This window comes from Notechis scutatus, chromosome 3, assembly GCF_049901735.1.
Source record: "Notechis scutatus isolate UNSWTSFEM ecotype Mainland chromosome 3, rNotScu1.2, whole genome shotgun sequence".
In the NCBI taxonomy this organism is placed as follows: domain Eukaryota; kingdom Metazoa; phylum Chordata; class Lepidosauria; order Squamata; family Elapidae; genus Notechis; species Notechis scutatus.
The window spans coordinates 23,797,872-23,816,322 of NC_142011.1; the positions used below are offsets into that span (position 1 = coordinate 23,797,872).

The window sequence follows — 18,451 nt, forward strand, 5'->3', positions numbered from 1 at the left end:
TGAAGTGTCTTTATTTTTTAATGCCAAAGTTAATTTTTCCATTTCTACACAACTTGAAATTTTTTGAATGATCATCTCCTATGATGGAACATGAGGCTGCTTCCAACATTGTGCAAAAGCCAATCTGGCTGCTGTCAAAATGTGTATTATTATATATTTCACTTTTTTTGATATTTGTTTATCAAAGATCCCTTACAGAAGGACTCTGGTTTGAATTCGATCTGTTTTCTTGTCATTTCTTCCAGCCAATTTCTAATTTTCTGCCAATATTTTTGCAGGACCACCACATATGAAAAAAAGTTCCCTCTTTTTTTTTGCATTTCCAGCAATTCGGACTCATATTGGGGTGCATCTTCGCTAATCTCGAAGGAGGAAGGTGCCATCTATAAAACATTTTATAGGCGTTTTCTTTGTATGCTACCGATTTTGTAATTTTATTATTTCTACCCCAGACCTTTTCCCATTCTGTTATGGTGATGCTACGTCCTATATTCCTACTCTGATAAAAATTAAAATAAATTTTTAACAATTTTAAATAATGAAATTGAATTGCTGAATTATCTCGCAGCGAGTTGTCCTGTGGTGGGTTGGCCATGGTGAGTTGGCTGTGGTGAATTGGCCATGATGAGTTGGCTGCAACGAGTTGTCCAATTCTGAGAAAGAGATGCATTAGTTAGCTTGCCTGTTTGTTTATTTATTTATTTATTTATATTTCAGTATAAGCTAGACATATAAGGAAAAGGATGATAATTTGTTAATAAATTCAGTGTGTTTGCTTATATTTTTCCAAGACTTCATTTTATCACCAGTACACATAGATGCCTGGTTGATCCACAGTGACATCATGTTCTTCATGACATCCTCATGTAAATGATACAAGATTTGTTATTTGCATTAGTTGCATCATGACATAAAGAACACAATTCACATCATCGATGTGTTCAACTATGTTAGGATGTCATGACAATATGAAGTCCTTTCCCCCCATACCCCATGACTAAGCATTCCTTTTTTTTAACCTCTGACATCTACTCTTCTTGGCAAGATTAAGCAGAATAAGATAGATTTACAAGATGAGGTGGATAAGTATTGCTCAATAATGAGATGGGCAGCATGTACATTTAATCAATAAATAGATCAAAATTAATTCAAAAGGTTCCCCCCTTCTTATTGTAAAATAATGTAATAATAAATACAAACATATGAGAATTGTTAAAAGTTGCTTTGAACTTTTCATTAAAATATTTGCAGTCCTTGAAAATCTGGATGGCCAAGTCCTACCAAATGGGTCGCCTCAGGAGGAGCTTCAGCATCAAATCAATTCCTATTCTCTTGAGAAGGTGCAACAGTATTATCACAAACTCAGGTACTATATAGCATCAAAAGAAATCTGATTGTAAATAGTCTTGGCAACTGAATCAAAAATATTCTTTAAAAGTGCATCCAGGTTTGCTACCCTCACACTTGCCAGTTCACATTAGTGAAGATAGGAAGCTTTATTTTGCTACTAGCAATCGGCTATTTCAATTGAATTCATACAAATTAGAATCCCTTTCAAGTTTTATTTTGAGTGTTAATAATACGTAAGAGAGAAGGCGATCAAAGAGAGAAAGCAATGCAGGATTGGGACTGGAAATAGACTATCAAAGCTGGTTGCTAGGTTTTGGGATGAGATTGAAAAGAAACAGGAGAGAAAAAAGGAGTGAGCTCACTCGATAATTTGCATGGACTCTCATAATTTCAGAAAAATTGGAATTGGAAATCTAATTTTTAATTTGTCATTTTTTGGACCATGCAAGTATAGCTAATCTATGTGTGGCCTCTAGTAATTGCCCCAAAGATGGTTTTTCAAGAGACAGTTGGACGTTCTTGTTTTTCTTTGAAGATGTTTTGCTTCTCATCCAAAAATTAGGGATTTTTCATGGATAATAAACAAAATATCTTCAAAGAAAAACAAGAAAGTCCAGTTGCTTCTTGAAAAACCACCTTTGGGACAACTATGACCTGGTTGACTGAGAATCTCCATAGACACATGTAGTACTTGTTTTCTTTTGGAAATTAAATACATTATAGGAGTGTTTAACATTATATAATCACCAGCTAATTATTGTTTAATTTCAGGGCATTTTACCTTGAACGATCTAACTTGCCTACAGATTCAAACACCACAGCTGTGAAAATTCATCAGGTATAGAAACCTTCTGCTCATATATTCAGATATTTGGCAAAGTGGGAACTGGGAGAGGCTGCTACTTCAACTGTTAGGATGAAAGTTGATGCTTCTAACCTAACAGTAACAGAAGGAAAGAGATCAAGCTTAACCTATTCTGTGAAACTGGTCAAACCAGACCTCATCATTAGCTAAAGCAGGATTCCAGTACCTGGTGCCTTCCAACCTGATCCCATCTGTATTTGAAAAGTTATTGGATGAAGGAAGTCAGCATAACCAAATGTTTTCATCCAGTGCAAAATAGTGAGATAACATTTTTCCAATTGTCCTTCATGTTTCTTCATACATACGTGTATAGATAAAAAAGGAATGTCAAACTACTGATGTTCCAAGGTTACTTTTGGCCTAGCTGTTTCTGATACTGCATGAGTAATATGGTCTTCCAGTTTTCATTTCATAATCCTGATCTGGTTTTCCCTTTGGGGTTGTACCACCATAAAGGAGCTCTAGAGACTCCAAAACATTTTAGGAATCCAGTTTTTTTCCTCTTCCCAGGTCTAAACTCAGCTTTAAAGAATAATTAGGATTGGGACCTTCTTGCACAGACAAAGATTCAAATCATTCCCTAAACCATAAATATTCATCCAATTCACTATTTTCTCCTTATGGCTGCTTCCTCTTTAATTAAATGAAGACCTCCAACATAACTTTTCATATAGACTCAATTCTCAACAGGCTAGCATCTGTGTTCTATTCTATTCAGTTGTTTATTTTGTGCCTTTGAGTCAGTTTTGACTCCAGGCAACTGCCTGGATTTGTTCTTGCAGTTTTCCTGGCAAGACTGTGGAAGTGATTTGCTGTTGCCTCTTTCCTAGGGCAGAGAGAGAGAGCGGGGGGGAGGGAGGGAGAGAGAGGGAGAGGGAGAGGGAGAGAAAGAGTGACTGGCCCAAGGTCACCCAGCTGGCTTTGTGCCTAAGGCAGGACGCGAACTCAGTCTAAAACAATATTCTAATTTAGAAACTCCTAGAATTGCACAGGCTTTTTTCCTAGTTGCCAAGAGTCACCCAAAGCCCAAAATAATAGCAACAATAATACTGAATAGTTATTGTCTTAAGGGATCTCAAGGATATGGGTTTCAGAAAGGAAAGGGACTAAGTTGTACTGAGACTAGTGTTCTGTTCTTTTGCAGCTTATTCGGCCCATCAATGCAATGCAGGAGCTTTGCAGATTAATGAAATCCTTTATCAGCACAAAAGGCAATCAGTCTGGGTACTCTAGCAATTATGTAGCAGGGGCTGGACTGCTGCCTATATCTTCTGAATTCTGCTACCGTCTTGGAGCCTGCCAGATTGTAATGTGTGGCACCGGAATGCAAAGGTGAGACTTCAGAAGGAGTGGGATCAAGAATGAAGTGCAAATATTAGCTAAATGTCAACTCATAAAATATTTCTGTGGTCTTTTAGAATTACCAACAGAAAGGGAGGGGGAAGCAGTGGGCAGCTTGCATTCCATAAATGTTTTCAAAGTTAGTTTCTAGGCAACCAAAGTTTCTGCCGTGCAAAATTCTAACTGGAGAGTATGATTGATGACTCTTGGCTATGGATGTGTCCCATTGGAGAATATGAATTATGATACAGCCAGGGGATGGAGGAAAACCAGGGTCAAGGGTGACAATGAATTATGTGTCTCAGAGTCGGCTATACCCAGGCAACGCCGGCATGTTTACTCCTAATCTTCTTTTAGTTTGAAAATCCAACTAGAGACTCATGATTTAAATGGGGGTAACTACCTGAGTCCTGACACTATATTCCTATCCATATCTTCTAAGTTCTTCTCAGACATCCATCCTGTGCATTTGAAGAAACTTTCAGAAAAATGTGGGGCGCGACAGCTCAGTGGTTAAAGATGCTGAACTTTTCAGCTGTACAGCTGACAGCCTGGGTTCAAGACCCTAGCTCTGTGCAATGGGATGAGCTCCAATTAGCTGCCCCAGCTCCTGCCCACCCAGCAATTTGAAAGCATGCAAAATGCAAGTAAATTAATAGGTATTGCATTGGCATTTTGTGCACCTATGGCATTTAGGCTTGCTGGCCACATGACCATGGAAATTGTCTTCGGACAATTCTGGTTCCCTTGGCTAAGACATGGAGATGAGCACCAGGCCTTAGAGTTGGACATAACTGATTGGGAAACCTTTACTTTTTTGCAGGAAAAAAATGTAGAGCAGGATGGGGAAAGTTTTTTAGCCCATATCCCACACTTGGTTTTTCCATACTATCCTTAGGGTTGCATTCCCTAAAGTAGGCAAGAACAAGATAGAATGAGGGCAAAGAATTGTTAGGGACTGCAGCAAATCCAAAATAATAGAATTTAATGGAAATGGGGAGATGATTAAAATTATATAATATTTAGTAAATGCATAAATGTAATATTCAATCATTTTACCCCTATGACAATCAAAATGTTTAATTTGGTGATATGTTTTGAAGGGTGGTCTGGGAGGAGTGGAGCTGGTGGCAGCCTACAGGATATGAATATCTATGGAAGGGGGTAAATCAGCTTTTCTGACCAAGTGTTGAGTTTCTGAATGCAATGCTCTTTGTTGTTATACTACTAGGAGCACACTTTGTGTGTCATTGGAACAAGCAGCAATATTGGCTCGAAGTCATGGACTCTTGCCCAAGTGTATCATGCAGGCAACGGACATAATGAGAAAGCAAGTGAGTATTAATGAAGCATTCAATAAATAATATTAGCAACCCTAAATGTCCAGATGGGACACTGAATATGTATATTTGTATGCACTACACAGAATTTTTATATGCAGAGTACCACATCGTTTAATGATACAAGAGGTAATAAAAATGACATGCTTATGATAACTATTTACAAACCTATCTTGCTTTAAGCAAGACAGAAAGGTTTTGATTTCCCAGATGTTAGCAAATTACAGTTTTGCTTGTCCTTCGTCTCTGGCTCTGCTGATAGGGATTTTGCGAAGTGGCAGGGAAGCAACATCTGAAAAACCACAAATTACCCATCCTTGGTTTCAAGAGAGAGGTGCAGTGTGCGGAATATCCTCATGTACCCACTCAGGACACTTGTCAGTGTCCTGTGGTATTGTCACTCTCTTACTAGCAGCTGCAAAACATACTAAAGACTTTCATCTTAAGCAAGCACAGAAGACTACTCTGCCAGCTCCCTCCTTTTCAGAATTGCTTTATGGCTATGAATAGATTTTTCAAATGAAAATAGTGTGTTTCTACTTTGGTGTTCCTCTAGAGCCACAGGTAACTTTTTTTGTATGGTTTTCTTTAGGGACCAAGAGTTCAAATCTCTGCAAAAAATCTGAAAGTGATGGATCAGATGCCACAATCTGCACCCCGGTAGGTAGCTAGGTTCAATAGCAATAACACTTAGACTTAAAAACCTCTCCAATCTGGGTCCTCATTTTACCGACCTTGGAAGGATGGAAGGCTGAATCAACCTTGAGCTGGCCAGATTTGAACTCCTGGCAGTGAGCAGAGTTAGCCTGCAATATTGCATTCTAACTACTGTGCCAGCATGGCTCTCAAAAAAACTTTTGGAATGCAAAGTATTGTTGAAAGATCAAATCCTGAGACACTGTTGGGATGATTTAAAAGCCACAATTATTAAATGCAGAAGAAAGGAACATAAAATTGGACTGTTTGATCAGGGATAAATAATCTGTTTGAAATGAGTGGTAACTTCTAATGGCTGTTACTGAACCAGGACTAAACAGATGAAGATTTCTGGATTGCATATATAAATACAAGTTATGTTATAGGAAGGGGAGGTTTTTTTTGCTTGTAATTGTAAAAGAGGATGAAAGGTTTTATTATTTAGTGCTCAGTATGCTGAAGGTTGAAAGTCACTTCTTTATTAGTATCTTTATTTCTTCTTCCTATTTTTCTCTTTTCCTTTCTTTTGAATTTTTAAACTTTTTCTTTAATCTTTTATTTTAATTTGTATTTATGTTTACTATGTCTATTAAAAATTTTCAGTAAAATTATTACCAAAAGAAAAAGAAAAGAAATTGCTAACTTTTTAAGTACACCATAACTAGCAAACCTGAGAAACTGGCTTGTGTTGTCACTGACAACGTTCCCTTCTTTAATTTTCAATATCCTTTTTCAGTCCATTTTGCTGTTAATCTTGTCAGCAAGTCATAGCAAACATTGGCTATATTTCAAAGGCAAAGTAGTATTTTGCATGCAAAATATAGTTGAAGTAAATGTCTATGGAGATTCCCAGTCATCAGGTCATGGTTGTCTCAAAGGTTCTTTTTGACAAGGCAACTGGACTTTCTTTGTTGGATGAGGAGCAAAACTCATTTAAGGAAAAACAAAAAAAGTTCAGTTGCCTTGTCAAAAGGAACCTTTGGGTATAGTTGAAATCAGAAAAACTTCCTGGTAACTACTAGGCAGCTGCTGAAACAGTAGAGGACAAAATGGTCCAATGACCTCATCAACACAAATTAGTTTTGCATGTCCATATCATTGAGCATTCCAGAGGGGAAAAGCATTCAAATGAATCTTTACATTTCATAGGTGAATTAGAGTTTACTTTTAATCACCTATGCCTTTGATGGAGGTAATTTAACACACCTCTGTCCCAAACAGAACCTGACTTTTACCCCAGGCATTTGGGGGGCATTTGAATGGAGTCATCTCTTGATTTAATTATGGTGTAGGTTACCAATTTACAATCTGTATTTTATGTTAATATATTGTGTGCATTTTAAAGTTAAGTGGTTCTTTTTAGGTTTATAGTTTGCTTTTTGTGGTTGTACACCACCCAAAGTCATGTTGGTGTTGCACAACCTCATAAACCCAGTGATAAATAAAACAAAGTAAACAAAATAAGTAGATTATCTTCAGATATTGTGGACTGCTAATTGTCTACCTGCTTGAGTGAATATATGAAAGTAATGGGAGTCTAGGGTCTGGAAGGCAAGACATTGAATATGGCTGTTTTAAAACAATTTGGTTTACTTTGATCTGCCACATTATCCTCAAGAATCTTTTTGTAACGCCAACTTCTTTGTCACATTTTTTTACAGAATCTACCAGTTATGTCAACCTCCTACAGATGGAGACTTGTAAGAGGAAAGGAAACCAATTATCTTGGAGTCACAGAAGTGTTTAGCAGAGAGCAATTCTGCCTGAGTACTGTCTTACGCCAGTGGTGCTGAGTCCAGAAGACAGGGGACAATCCCAGTTTCTATTTTTTAGATAAGGTGCACTAGGGATTTCTCTTTCCCCTTGTTTCCTGCGAAATTATGAAATCAGACACATTTACTGTTTCTGGGCTCAATGCAGAAGTTCACCTCTCAGGTTGCCTGACATGGAACATTGTGGATTCTGAATTTTGGATGGGCACAGAAATGATCCAAGCTAAAGCAAACCTACCTGCTATGGTGTTTGGACTACACAGAGTTTCTAGCAAAATGTTGGCCAGTTGCCTTGAATAAGAGTCTCACAAACACTCACTTGCACTTTGAAATTTTGAATGGCACACGTTCTCTGGTTTGTTCAATTTTTTCACTTCATATTAATATGAACCAAGCTCAACTCTATACAATACACATTCCATGAGACTTTCTACAAGAAATTCCTTTTAATTTTTACTGTAAAGTTCAGAAGTTAACACATTAAAAAAAACTAATGGTCCATTATGTATTCTGGAAATACAGTTATATTTTACCAGTAAAAATAACAATGAAGGATTTTTTTTAAAAAAAAAGTTGTTACAAAAGAGAAGCAAGACGCAGCTATTTGCTTCAAGTAATTTAAACATGAAGGTTTTTGAAGCAATGACAGAAATATACTTATTTATGTGGCAAAGAAGATCTGTTTTGGAATATGTTGCTATATATGCAAGATTTAAATAAAAAAGTATTTGTTTCAAAGGGGTCAATAGACTGATAGATACGTAGTAGTTTACTGAAAATATTATTGTGATATGTAAAATATTTAAAACCTTGCAGTATTTAAGTAGACTTTAATCAGGTTCTTTTTTAAAAAAAAATAGAATACAAGTAGGTTGTAATTTAAACAAAAATTTGGTTGTGTATATAATGTACTTAATTTTTCCCAATGTTAGAAATGTTTTTAGTTTGATCAGGATGATTACTAGAATGGTGATTTACTTTTAAATTACCGTCTGCAATGTATTTTTTTTTCTAAAAAAAAAAAAAAGAGCAATCTCAGGCCAGAAATAACATTTTCATGGAATGAGTGCCTTAAATTAATTATCCAAGTCGGTCAAGTGACTAGGATAAATTAAGAGGAATAAAAACTAATACTTGTCTATATCAATAATAATTTAACAGCATAATATGCTGTAAAATGCATATTTCTGGGCATGCATAAAAATTCCTTAAAGTGACTTGTATTTAAGGCATGCAGAAAAGGATTGCGTGGTGGGGGAGGGAATCTTTGAAGAGGGCATTTAATAAACTTCAGTGTTTGCTAATAATTAGAATTTTATTTTTATGTGTTACACTGAAAATGGCTGCCCTGCTTCTACCCTAGGTGAGGAAGTTGATGAGGAAGAAACATGCTGTCATATCTGAATTTATTTGTGATTCTAGTTAAAAGTAAAATTTCATTTCTGATTGGTGCATAAAACTATCGTTTATTCATATTAGAATAAATAACTGTCATATAATTAAATGGCCAGCAGATGGCAGTCCTAGGCTTCCTGGTGAAAATGACTGTACTACAAACACCACACAACCCCAAATGGATTTTTTAAAAATCCAAAATCCTTAGTTGAAAAATAACTTTTAATAGTTGTTTTTAATAAGTTACTGAATGGAACTCATTTTAAAGTTAGTAAAATTTTCTGGAAGATTTACTCAGCAAACTGAAGTAATCATCTTAGTCCATACTGCTTGGGTGCTATAATTGAAATATAAGAGTTTATTCTCCCCATTATATACAGTAATATGGTGAGCATCCAAATATAGGCTAATTTACAAGAGTTTATCCAGGATAGACACTAATATTTTGCATGAGACTTTCTGAGAAAATTGCATCTAAGTGCACAATCAACGAAGGTGCCTGTCTTATTTGTGATTGCTGAGCTAGGGAAAAATAGATATGAATCTAAGTCTTGCATCAATTAATCTGCATGGCCCAACATCAATTAATCTGCCTTGTGCCCTTCAGTTTCATTAAGACCATTGTAAAGATTGATTCATGTAACTAATATTGGGGCTTAATTAGAATGTCAAGAATTCCGTTGTCGCTCTTGCCTCCCACACACCCCATGGAATGTAAACATTGTGCACCATAGGTTCAGCTGCCAGACTAATGTACAAGCATGGAACGCCTTATGGGATAGTTAAGGTTTCCTTTCAAAGGAACTGGTCTCTTGCTGTTTGCCTAATTCACATCTTTCATCTTCAAGCCTACATATTTTGTATTGTTGAGGATATTGTACAATGGCATGTGAGAATTCACCAAGTCTATATTCTCTAAGCATTGTCCAGCGCACAGAAGTGGACATACAGATGGGAAAGTGGAACTACATCTCTTGCAACAACATTTGCACGTTTGGAGAATGCCTGTAAGCCAGAACCAAGTACATATAATGACATGGAAAAGGTCACAAGGCCTGAGGATAGATTCAGTAGAACAAAAGTGCAGTGTCGGATACCAACTATAGAGAACATGGTGTAAGAGCTGGTTTTTTTTAACTCCAGCTGAACTCACTACCATCTAATCAGTCTTGTGCATCTAATTCTCCAGGTATGCTAGATGTCAGCTCCCAGAATCCTTAGCTGTAATAGCCATTGCCTAGTAACGCCTAAGTAGCTGATGTCACACGCTGTTGCTCTGAAGGTGATCAGATTTGGGTAGCATAGTAAGCGCTAGGTGAAATTATCCTATGCAATTATATTGAACACCCATTGCATTTTTTTCATGGTTTCTTCTCTAAGAAGCCTGCAGCTGACAGTTCTCCAATCACAGCACTGAAAGTAGCTCCTGGAAGCCCCCTTACTCATCTCTGTCACACAGGGTAAAGGAGCAATCACTTCTCTTTATAATAAACTTATATAGGGTCTTTCTGAAGGCATTGGTTTTGCCAATCTGGGGAAGTAACAGAACATATTTTTATAGCAATATGTAACTGGCATTTTCAGATGTACTGTATTTATATAAAAAGTACACCATCCCGGTAAAGTTAGCTCCAGTTGCTTTCTTTCATTTTTCCTTGCTGTATTGCTAATGGTATGTATATGTGTATGTGATAAGATAAATGAGGTAATACATTTGATGTGTAACCTATTTTGTCCATTCATTGATGATCCATGTGGTTTCTATGGTTGCTGGCTTGTTTGCCTCTCAAATTGGTTTGCCTCTCGTTTGCCTCTCAACTCTCATAACACAATAGAAAACTGATGAATCAAATTTTGTTTTTGTTTGTTTTTGTTTTATTAGTCTCTCAAGCAGATATTTGTCTATTATAAAGTGACAGTTCCATCAGAAAAGTTCCTTTTAAAACTATGCTTTTCTTTAAAAAAAAGTCAACATTTCCTGGTTTTATAAACACAATGAGAGAAGATTCTAATTCCTTTCTGCTCTGCCAAACCTCCTAGCATCTCTAAGTGGATGCACACACACACACACATACACACACACACACATACAAAAATTCATTTGGGAGATCTCAATAAACTATCAGTAGTTAAAAGCAGACCTGATGCATTAAATAGCAGCTGTGTTTCATTAATTTCAAGGCTCCTTATTGACATAATGAAGAGAATAATATGGAAAATTTGGCATTTGATTCAGACATTACGTTACTGAGAGTTTGGGTTTCATTTTCAGTGCCCTTTCCCATTAACTTTGCAAATATCTTCACTAAAAACTGCTGGAGAACTTTGTTTAAATAATAATAATAAAATGCAGCCCATAATCCAGACCAAGGTCCCAGAGATCTACATGAAAAGGCAGTATGTGATATCATATGTCTGTATCAGTGAAGACACCTAAGTGTGGTCATAAGCTTCCACTCATCAAGATCTACAGCTAAATCTGGATTGGATTTGGGCCTGGCTAGTCTAGTGAAGAGAAGGACCACTGAGACATGATAGCAGTCTTTCAATATTTGAGGGGCTGCCACAGTGAGGAAGGGGTCAAGCTATTTTCTAAAGCACCCGAAGACCAGACAAAGAATAATGAATGTAAACTGAACAAGGAGAGATTTAACCTGGAATTAAGGAAAAACTTTCTGACAAAGAAAAATCAATCAATGGAACAGCTTGCCCTCGGAAGTTGTAGGAGCGCCATCGCTTGAGACTTTCAAGAAGACATTGGACTGCCATTTGTCAGAAATGGTGTAGGGTAGTGGTGGCTAACTTTTTTGGGCTCCTGTGCCAAAAATTGTGCATGTGCTTGCACGCTTGCGCTCATGTGCCAGCATCCAGAAGGCAATGTGCCCCCATGCCCTCTACACATGCAATCCCCACCCCCGCCACCCCCTTACCTGCACTGTAACTTGCAGCTTATTTTCGGCTGGTTTGAGGACTTTTTTGGCCTCCCAGAAGCTTGAGGAAGGCTTCTGCAGGCTTTGGAGGCTGAAAACTAGCCCCACTTCATCACTTCCGGTATTTTCGGAAAAACAGGAAGTGATGAAATGGCGCTAGTTTTCAGCCTCCAAAGCCTGCAGAAGCCTTCCTCAAGCCTTTGGGAGGCCGAAAAAGGCCTCAAACTGGCTGAAAAGCAGCTGTGAGGTACGCACATGCGCAGTAAGTTTGCCTGCAGCTCACGTGCCGGTGCAAATGGCTCCGTGTGCCACCTGTGGCATGCGTGCCATAGGTTTATCATCATGGGTGTAGGGTCTCCTACTTGGGCAGGGGGTTGGACTAGATGACCTACAAGGTCCCTTCCAACTCTGATTATCTGTTAAGGATTTGTTTAACATCCTAGGCTAGGCTAAAAAACTGGGTATTTTGTGGTTGAAAGCCCGGCATCTTTTAGCATGCTAAGTAGCCTATATGTTGTGTGTTAAGCCATTATCAGAATGTGCAAAACCAAATATTCTGGAGGTGCAACGTTTAGAATGTTTCAGCAGAATTCTGGAATGTCCTGTTCCTTCTTCTGACCCACCAAGCTCTCTGTGATGTAGTTTTTCAAACAAAACAGCCTTGTTTGTGGAGTTAAGCCTTGTGGAGAGCACTACAATCACTACAAACTACTTCTAATTTGAAGGATTAATGGATCACTCCAGAATAACTGGCTTAATGTAATCTGAAGAAGGATTGGATTATTAGCTTTTGTACATACCTAAACCACAATGTGGTTTAGTTTGTTGGATATGATATGTAATGTAAACACAGCAATGTTATTCCAGAGATAAGGTAGATTCTACTCATACTTAAAATTACAAGGCAGTTAACATTGTTGAATGTGGATAAAATAAAAACATTCTAAATGAATAATTGCAGTTTCTACTGCAGAAAAGTTCTAGATTAGTTCTAGGTTAAGCATTTACTGTAATACTAAGTTTAGTGTGTGTACAAGTGGGGGAACAGAAACAGATTTTTATTACACTGATCTATGGTTTGCTTTATCATGGATTATTGAATAAGTCACAATGGGTTAGTTCATAATATATTCCCAGGCTGAAACATTTATTTATTGAGTGTATATATCATATATACCAAGGGTCTTCAAACTTGGCAAGTTTAAGACTTGTGGACTTCAACTCCCAGAATTCCTGAGCTAACATGACTGGAGGAGGAATTCTGGGAGTTGAAGTCCACAAGTTTTAAAGCTGTCAAGTTTGAAGACCCCTGTATGGTTCACAACCTAAAAATTAATAATAATTTATTAATTATATGCTGCTCAATTCCCAATGCCCATGGAAAAAAGAAAGAAGCCTCAAATTGCACAGCTGCAACTGCCATCTTTACCTTTTTTGACAGGATGGAAGTAGTATATTGGATTTGAATGAATATACTCTACAAATTCTTCAAAATGTGGAGGTTTTTTTTTTAAATTACAAGTAACTGCTATAATGAATTTATTATATGCCAATTAAACTTACAAAAGCTCATTGTAGCCAGTGAACAGAGAAAATGATAATTTCACAAGTTTCATGCAATGACTTCTGTAACTCTCTGTATATATGTATATGGTGGGTTTTAATTTTCCAGCCATTACAAGCCATTTGCTGTGTCAGTCTCATTCTCCATGCACACATAAGAGCAGAAAGCAAGCAAGAGAAACCTTTCAAATGTTTTTCAACTGTGAAAAGTTCTCACAGCTTGATTCAATAAACTTCTGCATGAAAGTGTTGGATGTATCAGATGTTGATCCATCCTGAGTTATTTCACAGTGCCAGCATTGCTAGATGACTCATCCCTGGAACGTGTTGACTTGTTCACCACTGCTACCCTGCCAGATCTATCAGGATGCCAAGATTAAAAAAAAAACAATTATTGGCAAGATAATGGCGTGACAGGAGTGGAATGAGGGCAGCCCGCATGGCAACGCATGCTGTTTTCCATTAATTTCATCACTGCTTTGTAAAGAGTTTCTGAAGAGAAATCGTTACAATCTGTTTTAAGGATCTAAGTATTGGGTCCTGCAAGTACAACATTCAGATCTCTTGTGGCTCTGTGGACACATCTTATTAATATTGTTGCCCTGAGAAATAATGGGGTTGCTCATACTATGGTGATGAATCTCCTCTCCTGCCCAGATTGAAGTGACGGTTGCTTATAATGTCTGAGAAAATGTCCATCCATGGAAGAATACAGGAGGTGTTATCTGTAAAGAGAGCTCCCATACTGTGGGGCCAGAAAACCACATAACAGCCTCCTTGTGCACAACCAACCAAGCTAGCAGAGCCAAGAGCATATGTTGAATTGCAGTTAAAACAAAACACACACAAATCATAGTTTGAATACTAGACTGGTTGCTTTACTTGCGTCATTAGACATAATCTGGACAGAATAATTAATTAGAGATTAATCCTCCCTTCTGGTCTTTGGATGTAAAAATAGGAAACTGAGAATTCATGCCATTTTTTAATCTGAGAGGAAATGGGAATGGTGAAAATAAATCTCTTTATATACACACATTGGTATACAGCCATCCAGCCACCCAGAAAATGTAGTTTTAATTTAGTTGGGACACATACTGCATATTCTGCTCCAACTTTATTATTTTATTTTCCTAAATAGTTAATAAGCAAAAAAAATATTAGCTGTCCAGCAACTTCAAAATGTTTGTTAATCAGTAAACTGGGACTGGCCATAGTTTGCTAGTTCATCTGATGCTGAAACAATTGGTAAGTGCTTGTAGTGGGAATTGCATCAGCCCAGACTCAATAAAATATGATTTTATTAGCAAGTTGCAGGATCCAATCTGGTCACTAGTATTTAGTCTTCTGAGCTTTCAGACTCATACTCAGGGAACTTGAGATAGAGAGAAGTTCAAAAACTTGGGCGACATAACAAAGGTGACCCAGATTGGATTCTGCAAACATCTTGGGACGTGTATATTTGCCTTCACTCATTATTAGCAGGTCTTGAAAAGCTTAACTATGATACATTCTAGTTACATTAATATATATTTATGTTATGTAATAATAACTTTATGATTGGCATAGTGTAGAAGGAGAATTTAGGGACGGAGAGGGAGATAAATTAAAATAAACTGCAAATGAATACCTGACACATCGTTGCTTGGCAGCTAGGGAAAAAATGGCAATGAAGCTTTTGAAGTGTTCATGGTGGAAGGAATGCATGGAGGAAAAAAAAACACTGAAGTTAGGAGTGTATCTTTTAGAATAAAATATTTTTGAAACTGGTGCTTCATGTGAAAAGAAGAAGAAGAGCTTTCTTTAGGAAATAGCAGGTAGGAAAGCTTATGTTACTTTAATCTTTCTACAGCTAAAACCTTGTAGCATGCTGTCCTCCATTATGGACAGGAGTCAGAAGAACCCACATTGCACAGTTCAAGAAGAAAAAGAGAAGGAAGTAATGAAAACCTTCAGAATATCTAAAAGGCTGGTTATATAGAGACATGCCAAGTTTTGTAAAATAAACCCTGCTATTATCTACCTTTACATGTCTTGTCCTGTTGGTCAGTAGGTTTATACTGTATATGGTGAAAGGTGATGCGTATACAAAACTGATTTCCAACATTGAGGAATTGATTCCTTCTGATACTTCAACTCACCAAAGATGAACATCCATAAAAATCGATGAATGATCCATAGATATCTTTTCTTGCAACATTTGAAACACAATCGTGAGCGTAATGCAGCATAGCATTATTAATAAAACTGTTTCAGAGCATGGCTAAAATGCTCAATTGATATTCAATAGGATGAAAGTTAAAAAGCACAAATTTCAAAAGGCTTGGGAGGATAAAAAATGGTATTACTGTTAGACTAACTTTGCGAACAAAATGCAAGTGCTAGGATGGTTGTCTAATTAGATACTTCACCTTTTGGCTTATTCTCCCCAAAATGGTGGAGCCAAGCAAGAGGAAGAGGCATGGGGTTCCACTTCAGTGGAAGTGGTAGTGGACCAGGGGTGATGGCAGAGCCAGCAATGCTTTTATTCCCAGGGACAAGAGGCAGGTGTTACCAGAAGAGCCAGCTGTGGGAGCTGAAATGTGTGTGTGCCAGTGTTTGGAAAAAGTTGTGGAAGAAAGATGGAGCAGAAGCCACCATCTGCTGTGAAGGAGTCCCTGCCAAGTCTCCCAACTGCAGTCTTTGGAGAAGATTCACAGAGGAGGAAGAGGAAGAAGGTGGTGCCAGGCACCATGGCAGCAGTTACAATAACAGCTGGGACTATTCTGACACCCTGGACTCTGCCAAGTCTTCCTCTAAATTGGTCTGATGATCATCCAGAAGACTACGATAGCTCAGTGCAGGCTATTGAGGGATCTGGACACGCTCCATCTCTGACTGTTCTTAGATTTTAAAAAAAGTTCATACAAAGTGGACAAAACTAACTAAAAAATACCTTGACTGGTGTTAAGAATGTTCTTTCTTTGCTAGACGTAAAGTCAACTAAAAAGATTTGGTCTTATTATAAGCCATTTTAATTGACCTCCAATGCAGACCTCTGAAGGTTTCCAGGCTGGCTAAACAAGAATGCAGTTGTAAGTCTCTAGGAAAGAAGGGTTTCCTCTGCGGTGATTGCTTTGTGTTTTTGTCTATATGTCTTGGGGATGGAAGGGGTGGAGGGATGATTATGCATTGAAAGTATCATTACACATGCTTAAAATCCTTGTGAAAGCTTGACCTAAATGTGGATGAGGATTTGTGCTGGATCTTGGCTACCGACTCTGCTAGTGCAACTTGAGACTAGTGAACATTAGCACTCATTCCATCCATTCCATTTTTCTATTCATTCCAAGAAATTTTCTGACAGTGAGAACAATCAACCAATGGAACAGCTTGCCTTCGTAAGTTGTGGGAGCTTCATCACTGGAGGCTTTCAAGAAGAGATCAGACTGCCATTTGTCAGAAATGGTGTGCTTTGGCGGGGGAGTTTGGACTAGATGACCTACAAAGTCCCTTCCAACTCTAATCTGTAGAATTGATGTGGCTTTAAAAAAAAGAGACTGGTGTTTCAATGTATTCCAGCAACTCTTCAGGATTCTCATTTTAAGGCTGCCTTTTGGGGTAGACAGACTATGAAGTTACATTTTAAAATGCATCACACAGGGCATCTAACCACGTACAAGCAGATACAAACCTACCCACCCACCCACCCACCCACACACACACACATCATTTCCTTTAGAAATCAATAACATTTCAACAAACCACACGGTCAAAACCTCAGGCTGTGAAAAGTCTCACTAGTGCACAGGTTTAATGCAATATGTATGCCTGAAATATTGCATTTCAGTACTTAATGAGCTTTCCCCATCCTTTCCCCAAGCTAACTATATTGACTAAGAATTATGGGAGACAAAGTCAACCAAAAAGGTTGCTAGGCTGAGAAGACGGTTTTACCTTGAACAGAGGTAAGCTAGGAAAACATGGCCCTTTGGATGCAGCTGAAAGCTCCCAGCAACTCCGCATGCTTATTGAAGCTGTGGGAAGCTGAAACTCAGCCATAGCTGGAGGACCATAAAGATCCCATTCTTCCTTAGAAAAAAACATTCAATTCAATTATATTTATTGACTTTATGCCATGTATACGGCTGCACATCTCACCGTGGTGATTCTGGGAAGCTAACAGCAGTAAAAAAACAAACCAACACAACCAAGGATTAAAATAATAAAATAAAATTGGTAGAATCACAATTAACATAACCATATCAAGGGCTCTAACTGACTATCCAATCTCCAATCTCTGAAATACAGACATGCCTTCTGGATCTTGCAAAAAGACCAATCTAATCTCCAGGGGAAGGAAGCTCCAAAGGGCATATGGCATTCTTTAATTGATAAGACCTGTTGCATACATCTCTGCCTGGATCTGATGGGATAGGTAGAAAGACTTGGGAGAGACATACCGGGTGGTGGGGTGTCCAGTGCAGCTCACAGAACTGAGGTCTGATAATTGCCTATGCTACCACTCATGCTATCGTTTCCTATATATAACATCTATAACAATGTTGATTTCACCATATTATCCTTTCATCATTTGCCATCCCATTTCTTTGCAAGAAATACAACAAGACAACAAAAACATCAAAATCCAGGAACTTTATCTGTTGCTGCAAAAAGCTCTGGGCCTATTATAATATATATATATATATATATATATATATATATATATATATATATATATATATATATATATATATATATATATATATATATTGAACGAGTTTGGACTTTTCTTCATATTCGCCAGAAGATGGCACTAATTGCTTGAATATAATCCAGAGCCCCAAATTAATAAAATATATATTTAAAACAACAACAGTTGGAATTTGATCTCCTGGAGTCATACAAAAAATAAAAAAAAGTTTAGACTCTTTTACATAAATAAACGAATATTAAGAGTGTTTGGTCAAGATGCTGTTTGAATTCAAAGTCCACTCTATTGGAGAGTTCTAGTCGTGTCAGGCCAAAGAAAGGAATATTTTATCTAATGTAACTTCTCCAACACAATTGCACCCTCGGAAACATAGCAAATCCATTTCTTTTGGTTTCCGATTCATTTGTTGCTCTACTCAGGGTGCTGGCACTAAGCTATAAAATCTTGATCATTTTGGACCTGAAGTGATTTAAATGGATCCTTCCTCTGACCCAGAACCATCATCC

The 18,451-nt window shown here is 37.5% G+C and overlaps 1 protein-coding gene across 2 annotated transcripts in view; it reads left to right on the forward strand.

Annotated features, from left to right (window-relative positions):
- Positions 1 to 9,832, forward strand: part of PREX1 (phosphatidylinositol-3,4,5-trisphosphate dependent Rac exchange factor 1) — a 228,435-nt gene extending 218,603 nt beyond the window's left edge. For both annotated transcript variants that reach the window (XM_087959300.1, XM_087959299.1), the window contains exons 35-40: positions 1,252 to 1,366; positions 2,122 to 2,188; positions 3,360 to 3,547; positions 4,788 to 4,890; positions 5,489 to 5,556; positions 7,254 to 9,832. In XM_087959300.1, the coding sequence (XP_087815426.1) occupies positions 1,252 to 1,366; positions 2,122 to 2,188; positions 3,360 to 3,547; positions 4,788 to 4,890; positions 5,489 to 5,556; positions 7,254 to 7,296 (584 nt within the window). In that variant the 3' untranslated portion in view covers positions 7,297 to 9,832. The remainder of the gene's footprint in view (positions 1 to 1,251; positions 1,367 to 2,121; positions 2,189 to 3,359; positions 3,548 to 4,787; positions 4,891 to 5,488; positions 5,557 to 7,253) is intronic.
- Positions 9,833 to 18,451: the final 8,619 nt, after the last annotated feature.